General features: G+C 36.2%; 1 protein-coding gene across 8 annotated transcripts in view; it reads left to right on the forward strand.

Annotated features, from left to right (window-relative positions):
* Window positions 1-13,181, forward strand: part of CTNNA3 (catenin alpha 3) — a 1,858,220-nt gene that overhangs the window by 1,016,193 nt on the left and 828,846 nt on the right. For all 8 annotated transcript variants that reach the window (XM_050805650.1, XM_050805648.1, XM_050805652.1 and 5 more), the window contains 2 exons: window positions 607-687; window positions 10,235-10,387. In XM_050805650.1, coding sequence (XP_050661607.1) covers window positions 607-687; window positions 10,235-10,387 — 234 coding nt within the window. The remainder of the gene's footprint in view (window positions 1-606; window positions 688-10,234; window positions 10,388-13,181) is intronic.

The following is a 13,181-nucleotide window of genomic DNA, read 5'->3' on the forward strand; positions in this document are numbered from 1 at the left end:
AGAGAGCTGTTCTGCTCAAAGAATAAAAAGGGGTTGCACAAATTATCTTAAAGAGCCAAAAACAGCGTCCAGTTCTTACTTAAAACAATTTGTTCTTGGAATATTGTCAGCTAAAATTGTGGTCAACTTTTGCAAGTTGTATGAATTTGCACTGCATATTTTATTTAATGTTTAGCAAAACTCCAGTACGGCTCTGCATAACTTACACAATACACCATAGGAATGACTTCAGAAACTCCCACAGAAGTTGACAAATTGGGCATCTAATGCTTTTAAGCTAATTGCATGCTTAGTGATTTAAGATTTGACTTGTTAAAAATGAAGAACAGAGTTTCATGAAGATAATGCTCTGCTTACTGTCACACTGAATACCACCTAACTCTGTATCGGAAATATTACAGAAGCTTAAAGATGAAAATAATGTGAACTTTAATCACCATTCTACTTAGTCTTAAGTGAAATGCTCATGAATCATATATAATATAGCAGTTTTGAAACCTATTCTTGAATTTCAAGCTGTTATTTTCAGGAAATTTAGAAAGCAAATTGCTAAGTGATAAAGATTAATTGATACCATTGCTGATGTCATTGTTTTCTTCTTTGCAGGCTGGAAAAAAAGAAAGGAGTAATACCCTGAATATTGCTTTAGACAACATGTGTAAGAAGACAAGAGACCTTCGCAGACAGGTGAGGGAAGAGAGAGATACGGAGTCAGAAACATAGGGGCTAAACGAAACTGTTATTCATTGTAGACATATTTATTTGTTTTGTTCCTTTCAAATTAATTTGGAACAGGAAAAGAAGAATAAATATATACTTTTCACATTTATATATTCATACCTCAAACATTTTTGTGGCAAACATAAAGTAGAAGAAAGAATGTGTGCCTTATCAGACAGAATTATGTTCAAATTCTGGTTCTGTCCTCATCGGTTATAAGATCTTGGGCACAAATTTCAGCTCTCTGAGCTTCTCTGAACCTATAAAAGGAAATTAATAATATGCAATAGGGCTGTGAGGAATCAATAAAATGCATGTAAGTGCCTGACCCATGGCAAGGTTTTAGGGAAAGTTGATAAATTGATTCTGTTACATCAGAGTTCATCATCCAAATGCTTAAATCCAAATGTTTGACTAGTAAGTAATTCAGAGACCCTTCCCATTCCTCCTTCAATTTTTCTTTTCAGGATACTTCAAAAATTAGTTTTTGTAAAAGTTAAGGCTTCTTTTTAACCTTAGATAACCAGGAACATGGGATTAGAAAGAATTTCATTAAACAATTTAGAAGTTTAGTATTATGCCACAAATTAAACATTTTTCCAGAAATAGGAAGACTTAGCTATTTTCAAAGACATTTGTTCTTCATTCCTTTCCTCTGTTCAATAGCCAGAGTTCTTTCTCATGCGCAACTTTAACTTGGTCATCATTAACCCATCAAAAGGGACAAAAAGCTTTTCAACTATGAGCTCTTAATGCAATATATTATTGTAACTTAATGACAAGATTTAGCAAAATGGCTGAGCAGTCTTTTAATTTGGAAGTAGATTTGGAAATAGAATAAATAGGGATCTCCAACCAGTTAATAATAGCTGCATAAAAACATAATGTTCAAGTCTGCGAAAATCCCAGTTTCTCAACTTTATGTCCTTAATGTGAGTTCTATTTCTACCATTAACACTTGTAATCATGGAATGTAAGAGTCAGAAGGAACTTAGCACAACCTGTCTTACAATGCAAATGAGAAAGCAAGCCAGTGTGGTGAGGTGACCTGCCTAAGAGGATGGGGCACTGAGTCAGAACCTGTACCAGGACTCAGAAATTTATATCCTCAGAGCCATCCTCCAGTTTTGTGGAATGATCTCTATTCTCCATCGTCTTAAGGATTTCTACCCCATCTGCTTCACCTAGGACTCAGAAAAGTTGTTTCTATGAGCTCTCAATGATTGTGTCTCTCGTTCGTGTCTTTTCCCTCTATATTGCCTTCAACAACATTATGCATAAAGAGCTAATCTACATTTATACTTCCAAAGGTTTTAGAATTATTATTTTTCTAAATAAAATCAAGAAAAGGCAATTACTTGTGTGTGGAATTACCAGATTTAGCAAATAAAAGCACAAGGCACCCAGTTAAATTTGAATTTCAGATGAACAACAAACATGGTTTAGTATAATTATGTCCCAAATATTGTATGGTACATACTTATATTTAAAAAGTTGTTCATCTGAAATTCAAATGTAACTGAGCATCTTGTATTTTATCTTGCAATCCTACTTGTGTTTCCACCTCACTACCATCAGTGAGATATAGAAATAGCAATGGGGATTACTAATACTGTTCTTCATAGTAAGGAGATACTCCCATCTTGTAGAAAACTGCTGTGCTCTGAAGGTATTAACACTCTGTGTGGTTTCACAGGTTAACATCTCCATTGTTTCTATTTTCTATCAGTGTTTAACAAACCACCACAAACAATAGCAACCATATTTGCATCTCATGATGCCTTGGGTTGGCTGGGTGTCAGCAGGGCCATTTTCTGTACTGTTTTCACTTGTGGTTTTCCATGTAGTGGCAGTCAAATGGCAACTGTGGTTGGATTTGGGACTTGATGTTTGGAACCTCAGTGCTATTTCCTGTTCCCTCTCTCCATAGAGTGCCTAATGTTTTAGGGTCCCTCCATGTGGCTTCAATCTCTAGCAAGGTAGCCTAGATCTCTTACGTGCTGTTTCAAGCTGCCAAGAAAAGGGAGATGGAAGCTGACAAGCATTCTTAGTGCCTTAGCTCCAAAGCCAGAAAATGCTATTTCCTCCATAATCCGCAAGACAAAAACAGTTGAAAACCCTGTCCTAGTTCAATAGGAGAAGGCAGAAGCTCTATCTGTTGTAGGAGAAGTGATATGTGTGTACAGCAATGGATGGAATTGTTAGAAACTATCTTTGATGTAACACCTCCATGATCTTCCATTTTGATGAAGTTGGTTGCTATGATTCTTTCTCGTTATCCTCACTTACCCTCCCCCTAGTACTTTATTTTTCATCCTGATGTTTACATTTTTGGTAGAAATCACAGTTAATTAAAACAGCAACATAAGTTATCTCCACTTCTTATTCTTGAGGAGTTTATCCAATAGTTGTTGTAAGCATCTCACATATAGTTCTTCTCACAGGAAAGAGAAAGCACTGCCCTTAAAATGTTTTTCTTTGGAGTATTTAATGTTCATTGTTTGCTTTAGAACTGGTTTTATCTTTTTAAAACTTTTTTAGTAAAAAATAAGCAGAGCCCATCTTCCTGCCCATTCATCCTTATCCCCTTTCTTAACCATGGCCTTTCTTTTTCTTTTTGATTATACTTTATGTTCTAGGGTACATGGGCACAACGTGCAGGTTTGTTACATATGTATACATGTGCCATGTTGGTGTGCTGCACCCATTAACTTGTCATTTATATTAGGTATATCTCCTAAAGCTATCCCTCCCCCCTTCTCCCACCCCACTACAGGACCCAGTGTGTGATATTCCCCTTCCCGTGTCCAAGTGTTCTCATTGTTCAATTCCCACCTATGAGTGAGAATATGCAGTGTTTGGTTTTCTGTTCTTGTGATAGTTTGCTGAGAATGATGGTTTCCAGCTGCATCCATGTCCCTACAAAGGACATGAACTCACCCTTTTTTATGGCTGCATAGTATTCCATGGTGTATATGTGCTACATTTGCTTAATCCAGTCTGTCATTGATGGACATTTGGGTTGGTTCCAAGTCTTTGCTATTGTGAGTAGTGCCGCAATAAACATACGTGTGCATGTACTGTGGCCTTTCTATCAGTAATGCAGAAACATTTCAGCTTCAGTTCAGAGGGTGATTGGACTTCTTCCATGAGGAATGACGGAGATTGCTTAGAAATATCTGAGAGGAAGCAAATTGTAGATTTGAGGACATCAAGACATCAAGATGGAATGTTCTAGAAGGTGAAAGTATTTATTTGTTTCAACCTTCTTCCTCTGTGACGTTCTTGCCTGTTTTACTAGAGAACAAAGACAAACGTTCTTGGCATGGTGTTCTAGGTTCTCTGTGATTTGGCTCTGACTTAATCCCCATTATTCTTAATGTTCCTTTTCCTTCAGCTCTCCTTCTCAGTGTTGTCACCTCCTCATCACACCAACACATTAACCTGTTTTCTTTTCTCTCTCTCTCTCTTTTTTTTTTTTTTTTTTTTTTTGAGACAGAGTCTCACTGTGCCACCCAGGCTGGAGTGCAGTGGTGTGATCTCGGCTCATTGCAACCTCCACCTCCCAGGTTCAGGCAATTCTCCTGCCTCAGCCTCCCGAGTACCTGGATTACAGGTGCATACCATCATACCCTGCTACTTTTTTTGTGTGTTTTTAGTAGAGACGGGTTTTCACTGTGTTGGCCAGGCCGGTCTCAAACTCCTGACCTCGTGATCTGCCCGCCTCGGCCTCCCAAAGTGATGGGATTACAGGTGTGAGCCACTGCGCCAGGCCCACATTAACCTGTTTTCTGACAAAAGAGTCTACTTGTTACTTACCAGAATTTGCGTCACCTCCCGCTCAAATACACTTGCTTCTTTGTAGATATGACTTGTACAGCTTGAAGCCTTCTCTACTAACTCTATTTACACACACACCCAACTCATAAGCAACTACATTCCAGAGTACCGTAAATGCTATTGCTTCCATGAAACCTTTGCTGTTTTCACCAGCTGGAATGGATCTTTTTCTTCCTGGAACACTTACAGCATGTGCACTTCTATTACAGCAATGATTATATTCTTGTATTTTTTTCTTTTATAATGAGTTTTCTTCCCACTGCACTTTAAGTCCTTATAATGATAGTTATGACAACATCTCTCATTTACTAAATGCTTTGCAAAGCTCTCTACCAAGTATATTCATTTCATTATTGATTTTTATTTCTGAAACAATAAATAATGCCATGGTATTGTTATCTCTGTTCCCCAAAATGAGTTAACATAGCAAACATCACCCAGCTAAGTGGTAGAGACACAGTTCTAGCCCAGGTCCATCCAACCCCAGCCCATATGTGTAGTCACTACACCATGGGCTAGGGATTATGGCCTATTCACTTTCAGAACCTCCCAGTGCCTAAGACACTGATTTTACCATCACATATTATTTTCTTTATTATTTGTTTTAAATGCTTTTTTTAAATTAAATTTTCTTCTTTCTTTAGCCTCCTTTTCCATCATTCGTTTGAAAACTGTATACCTATTGTAACTCTCTCAATAAAAGGAGGAAGACTTTTTAAACATCCTTTACTTTATTAAAAATATTTAAGCAACAAATATATCTTATTTCTATTTAATTATACATAGTAAAAAATATATTTGTTTTCACTAAAAGCAGGCTAAAATTTTTATTTGTGTATATTAAGAAAAAATGTCTTTTATTTCATAAATGCCAAAGTAAAGATGAAGTATGTCAAATGGGATTTTGGTAAAAACAGACAAAACAAAAATTTGATTAATTCTTGAGTTGCTGAGTTTCTGAATTGCTAGGTCCATCTCTCCTCTATGTTGCATAGTACCAGTTCACCACTCAGAAAAAAATATGTAGGCTTTTATACCTCCTGGTCATCATCCTCATCATCAAATAACGTTATGTATCCACAAGAGAGAAGTTTCACTAAATTTACATAGGACATACACAGTGAAATAATTATTAGTTGATTTAATTCCTGTTAGACAAGCTTTAAAAGATCACATTTTGCTATTTGATTTAAATTAAAGTGGCTTTTAATTTAAAATATTTACTAAAATTTAAATACTGTTAATTTATTAAAAATTTAATACAATATTTTGATTTAAAATATTCTAGTCTAAATGTGTTTTTCTGTTTCCCTGAGGATGATTTGCTTCTGAAACACTTTCTCCATTTTCCATTCCCCTTCCCCTCACAATTTCATTCTTTCTGTTCCTTTATTTGGTGGCCGTGGTGGGGCTTTTTTAGACTTCTCACACAGGGCTTTCACTTTGGGCTTCAATTGTAGAGATATATATTATTTTGAGATCCCAAACCACTTACATCAGTAGGAAATAGAAAAATTGATGTCTCAAAGCCTTTTATTAAACTATAGTGAGAAAAGATGAAAAGCACCTCAGTTTGGTTTTGTTCTAACATCTTTCATGCCTGGCCACAAACAAGAATTTATTGAAAATATGTACTTGTAATTCCTATTGGCCTCCCACTAACTTCAGATTTTAGTGCTTTGGCTTCTATTTCTATATTGGCATATTGGACTCTTCTTTAAACTTTTTGTATATTACCCGATTGAAAGGAATGCATTGTGCCACTGGGCAGGAAAATAATATGGAAAGAAATAAGATAGAGGCTACTTTGGTATTACATGTAGGTATATATGACTGTACAATTTAATGAAAACAATCCCGTATGAATATGTCAGAACATATAAAGAAAATTGCTTAACATAACCTTCTAGTCCTTTCACATTTTGTCCCTACCTACACTTCTAGTCCTATCTCATAATAATTCCTCTTTTACAGTGAGTATAATTCAGGGTACGGCAGAACAAAGCTCAGTGATGTACAGAGCCAAGGTAGTAGAGTATAATTAGCAATGAGTAGTTTACATAAGACATTGGAGTCTCTTACTTGGTGCATGATGAAATGACATTAATACCAGACAAAGGTACCTGTTTAGATGGGTTTTCCTAAAAGCAGTGACTAAAACGAGGAACTTAGTGCAGGTCATTTATTTAGGAGATGATTCCTGGAAGCAAGTGTAATAGAACATGAAAAGCGAGTCAGGGAAAGAGGAAATGATAATGCTATTGAGATTGCTGCTGTAGGCAATGAGAGCTAGCGGATCTCTGAGAACTAACAGACTGTTTCCCAGAATTGTCTGACTAATGGATGGAGACTAGGAATTTTATGTGGTAGTTTCTATCCCCATAGGTTGAGGGTTTCCCCCAGTGGTATGGACGCTGAAGAACTTCCAGGCAGTGTTTATGCTGGGTTGAGAATTTCACAGAGACTAGGAACAGGCCCTGAGACAGAATAACAAAGAGACACAAGGAATGCACACAAGAAGCGTGGAATGTCTTCAGAGGACATGTAACTGTTCCCCCAGCAAAAGCTGAAATCAGAGATAGATCCAGAGGATGAGATGTAAGGCACCAAAAGTCTATAATGTGTTCATAATAGTGAAGGTAAAGGATCAGGAACCAACAAGTTCGACAGGGGCTGGTGAGAATATTGTGGGTTAGTTGAATTAGTTACACTTTGTTTTTTGCATGGGTTAAGATGATTTCCATGGGAGAGATACCTCCCTGCCTCTGACCATGTGCTAGCTCCTAAAGTTTTTGTTCACGTCCAACTCAAGTCACTGATTTCTGGACATTTCCTTCTGTCATGGGACGAAAAGATGACAAAGGTTGACACAATGTGAGACAATAGTTCTTTTTCACCTCTTATTCTTGCTTTGGCAATAAATCAATATGTATTTCCAGCAAAGCAATGGGGAGTAATAAGACTTTTTGGCTATAGTTGCAGATGGGAAATTATAGTGATGTCTTTTATATGAAAAACAGTCACTCTTTAAACATATATCTCAGAGTAGCAAATACTAAGTCTTGCTTCTTTACGTCACAATCAAATTATTAAAAACAGGAGTTTATACTCACTGTCTTGACTGCCTTGTCTCTCATTCACTCTTCAAACCATAGCAATAGGACTCCTGACCCACTTTTCCACTGAAACTGCTCTTACCAAGTTTATCAATAACCTCTTAGTAGTCAAGCCCAATGGACAAGTCTCATTCCTTTTTTTAAATTTAACTTATCTTTAAAATTTGTCTCTAATTTTTTTCTTTGCTGTCAGTCTCTGAGTTTTTCTTTATTGTAATGTTTAATGTATTATTGTAATATTCACTCTTCTACTAGATTATAAGGGATCATGAATTTCCATCTTAACATTTCCTTCAATACCTTTCTCTTGGTAGAAAGATGAGAAAATGGTTTCCAGAAATATTTACTGTATTGAATGAAATCATTTACACAGAAGAGAAGATTTAACCAGTCCATGATGTGAATATTATAGTTATGTTTGGTAGGATAACTACATTTGAAGAGCATTAACACAGAGATATATCTGAAAGTTTGTCTTTTAGTTGTTGGTAATTTGTCTCTTTGTTTCTTGGCTGCTTTCTCAGTCTCTTTTTAGGCCCTACTCTTTAATCTGCATGACTCCTGTAAATGGTAGTGTTTCCTAAGAGGTCCTTCATGGGTCTCCTCACTCTATATGGTCTCATCCTTACTCTCTGCTTGAGTTAGTTCCCATATGCTGGCCCTTCATGGCATATCTCAAGTGTAGATTTCATCTGCGCTTTCCTTCTACATGTCTCAATCAGAATGAAAGAAGAAAAGAATAATCTACATGTCCCAATTATCAATGAAAGAAGAAAAGAATAAAGGGGAGGACAATCATTAAAAAATGCCCCCACTCTGAGAAATTAGAAGGAATCTCTACTTTTCTTTTCGGTGTCTGAAACTTACACAACCTGTAGTTCCCAGCTCAAATAAATTAGTGACCTTATGCCTGACTTCCCTGGTGTACTTCCTATAGAGAGCAAACACATTATTCATTCAGTTAAAGTCTTCCCTTTGCCTTGTAACCCCTTAGCACTCTATACTTTGTCCTAATAAGTGCTCAGTAAATATTAATTAGTTGCCACTAGTAATTTGCCTTTCTGCATACTAAGCAGAATCCTTCCTTGAGGATCTTCCTGAAGCCTTTCTTAAATTGTTGATAGTCAGAAAATTTTTACAATGCTTCTGAGCAAGCTCACCATTTTGGGCAGAGGTATTTTTCTTCCAGAAACCTACAATTATTACGGATTTATTATTCTATGATCATGATAGAAGACAGTACTTTCTATGTAGCTCTATCATTCAGCTCCCCAAAAATGTATTACCATTCATTCCCAAGTAATCTAAAACTAGACTAAGTATCTATTGGCTTAAAAAAAAACTCTAAAATATAATTTTCACAGAAAAATTACATTTTTCTGTCTGATAGCTATTTATTTTTTTGTTTTATTGTACAGAGGTTATTAAACTAAATGAAGGGGTTGACTCAAAAACCTTTGGGCCCATTCATAGTTGTTGACATTGTTCGTGAAACATTTCAGGATATTATGATTTTTTTTGGTGCGGGGCGGGGGATGGAGTCTCACTCTGTCGCCCAGGCTAGAATGCAGTGGTGTGATCTCAGCTCACTGCAACCCCTTCCTCCTGGGTTCAAGCGATTTTCCTGACTCAGCCACCCGAGTAGCTGGGAGTACAGGTGCCTGCCACTATGCCCAGCCAATTTTTTTTTATTTTTAGTATAGACGGGGTTTCACCATGTAGGCCAAGCTGTTCTCGAACTCCTGACCTTGTGATTCTCCTGCCTTGGCCTCCCAAAGTCTGAGATTACAGTCATGAGCCACTGTGCCCCGCCCGATATTATGATCTTTAAAGACTTGATATTATATAAATACAATGAATTAATTTTTCAATGCAGTTTTAAATCTCAGAAAATATCTACTGACTAGAGTAATTGCCTAATTGTCATTAATAAGCTTACATGTAATCTAATTTAATTGTAGCAGAATGTTATAGTTGTTTCATAATTTAAGGTGTGAGGACAAGAACAGTTAATGCAAATGGGGAAAATTGGACATCAAACTCATTTATTATTCTTCCTGCTCTATTAACCTGTTATCAACTGGCATAATCGGTGATCTAACTTGGCTTAATTACCATGAAGTATACAATTTAGCTAATCAAAATTTATCATCAGCTCCTCCAACAAGGTAGAAAACATTCTATAATTTGTAATTATGAAAATACAAGATGTACAATGTTATTTATACACATGCATACATATTCTAATAGCATAATTTCTTTCAGCAACAAAGAAAGTATTGCCATTTTTAATTTGACTTCCAGGTTAAATAACTTAAGAAAAATTACTTTTGAGAGGAAAGGAACTATTGCTAGACGATTTTTATTTTTATTTTGGCTGGATATTTTGTTTTTTAGTTTCTTAAGGGACATTTTTTATATCCTTAAATATTGTGATTTTAGGAATTGGGCAAAAATGAATAAAATGAGTTGTGTAACTACTGAGATTGTAAGAAAAGGAAACAGTGAACTATTTCCTGGAAAAAAAAAAAAAACCTGAATTTTTCATTTCTTCTCAGCTCCGCAAGGCTATTATAGATCATGTGTCAGACTCTTTCTTGGATACGACAGTCCCACTTTTGGTCCTCATTGAAGCTGCTAAGAATGGCCGGGAGAAGGAAATAAAAGAATATGCTGCGATATTTCATGAACACACCAGCAGGCTTGTAGAGGTAAGCATGCTGGAACTGTAACTCACTAAAGTCTGGGAGAATGAGGCTCCCATTCTCCATTTATGGTTGAATTGTACCCAAATAAAAACTTTTGACACCATGTTACAAATACAGCAGAGTCTGGTCAAGGTGATATGAAGGTGTATATGTCCAATTGTATAGATCACTCCACATTGGCTTGTCTTATTTTTTAATGCATATTTTATCAGAGCTTCACAAAGGAACTAGCTAAATGCAGATACTTGGATTTATCCTTACAAATATTTTCTTCCCATTCTGACTTAAAAGTATCAAGTACTCTATCTCATATTATTTTATTATTTCTCTGCCATCTTTTTGTAGCTGCATTATTCTATCAGCCTTTCAAGACATATTTAACTATGTAGCATGACTACAGAACAAGAATATAGGATATACAGGGTAGAGAGATCCAGGAATAAGTAAGTAGGGGTAGTGAATTGGCTCATGTCCCCATAGGGGCAAAAGAAGACAGTAAAACTATTATTCCCTCTGCTTGGTAACTGGAGACATGGGAGCGCACCATGATTTTTTGTAGCAGGATAGCATATTGCTGAAGGAGCTGTGAAGTGCTGATAGCTTCCCAGGAGAGAGATAATAGAACTTACTGTATTATGGATATCAATAACAGAAGTATACTTTAAGAGACAGCCTGAATGGAGGAATTTCTAATACAAATAAGATGACAGTATTCACAAGGCCACAAACCAGTGGCAAGAAGTGGGAAATGTTGTTTACTAGATCGCTAGAGCTGAGATGATATTCAGTATGGCTCGTACTCATGAGCATGGCTGCACCAGTCGTTTATGGCTGGTGTCTACTCTGGTTGTCAGTGGCCATGCCATATGGGTTATTAAATGTTTTGACCGCCACACCTTCCTATACCAGTCATGAATTCAGTGGCGAAATATGTTTTCATGGCCCAAATGCTTGTAAAGCTTCTGACTAATAATCAGGATGTGAATTGGAATCACACCAATCAATATAACATCTACTGAAAAAGAGAACTTTCCTAACATCTTTAATGTGGATCCATGGGGAGGAGGTTTCCAGTGCCACTAGCATTTGCACTATAAACTCTCTTTCCGGATCTCAATCTCCAGAACTAGAAAATTAAAGTAATGGATGAATACATGATTACTGCAATTTTTGTAGCCTAAAACTGTTCTACCTCCAACTTTGAAATCTCCTTTGAATTTCCCAAGAACTCTGTTAGATACGGTAAGTGTTACCATTTCAATTGGCCATAGATGTAAATAAAGATACAAAACCCAAACCAAGCTAATTAGAGTTGGAGCTAATTTCCAGGTTATTAAACTAAATGAGGGGTTGGCTCAAAAACCTTTGGGCCCATTCATAGTCATTGACATTGTTAATGAAACATTTCAGGATAATTTTTAATTAATTGAATTATTTATTATTTATCCGCTTTTATTTATTCCTTCATCTACACATTCCAGAAAGATTTATTAACTGTACACAGAAAAGAATGTTAAAAATAAGGGGGGAAAGCAATAGGAACAGGTTGTAAAAAACATAACTAAGCATAGTCCCTGACAGTCATAAAAGTGTTATCTAAAAATGTATTCTCTAAGCTGAAGACAACTGAATTATGAAAACAACTTCTTTTTATGAAATCCTCTGAAAGCAAAACTTGGTTTATGCTGACAAAATTCAATTCCTCTTCCTATTTCTCAATTTAGTTTTTTGATGAAGAAGGGTGCCCTGGTCAAACAATTTTAGGAAAAAAAGGACTATCTATAGCTCCTCTTGGAAAATTTACATTCTTGAAAAATCCTGAAGCAAAGAGACCTCTTTAATTTAATTTACACAAATTAAATCTACTTATCTCTCTTTCTTTCATGGTACATTACTAAGACACTACCTTCGAGGAACACTTGGGAGTGCTACCTTATACCAAATGATGGGTTACTGTTAGGTAGACACAGCTCTAAGAATTAATTTTAAAGTTTAAGAATTTTGGAAATTCTGCATTCCATGTGAGTTTTAAAAGAATACACTATTTTGGAATTATGAACTATTGGGAGACTGAAACTGGATCTCATTTAACTCAACATGTTACCTTAACACATTGTAATGAGATAATGAGATTATATGAGGTTTGGGATGATATATGAGTTCTGGTTTTCACTCTGGTAATGCTTAGAAGCTTTGGTCTAAGTCACTTTCATTTCCAATGAGCTTTTACTATATAACAAACCATCCTGAAATTTAATGGCTTAAACCAACTATTTGTTATCTCTCACTAATCTATGGGTTAACTAGGAAGAGCTGGGCAAATTTTGCTTAAGGTTTCTCATGTGATTGCTGTCAGATACTGGCAGGGAATGGAGCCTGCCAAAGGTTGGCCTGGTCCGGACATGCTAAATGGCATATTCACATGACTGAAAGTGCATGTTAACTGTCAGCTGGGGGCTTAGCTGTGGTTGTCGACTGGTGCATCAATCATTGGCTTCTTCATGTAGCTTCAGCTTTTCACAGCATGGTGGTTGGGTTCTTAGATGAGAAGTCCCAAATGCAAGCAAGAAATAGGAAGTTGAAGTTGTCATTTGTATTCTATTGGTCAAACCAATTACAGAGCCTGCCCAGACACAGGAAAAGGGAGCAGTGAGATTGCATTTCTCAATAGAAGGAATAGCAAAGTATTTGTGGCCACTACTCTTCTCAGGGTTTCATTTGCTTTATCTATAAAATGAAAGTTAGACAGAATAATATCTAAGATCACTCCAAGTTTCTTAAATTCTATGATGTGACA

Source organism: Macaca thibetana, chromosome 9 (genome assembly GCF_024542745.1).
Source record: "Macaca thibetana thibetana isolate TM-01 chromosome 9, ASM2454274v1, whole genome shotgun sequence".
NCBI classification, from domain to species: Eukaryota; Metazoa; Chordata; class Mammalia; order Primates; family Cercopithecidae; genus Macaca; species Macaca thibetana.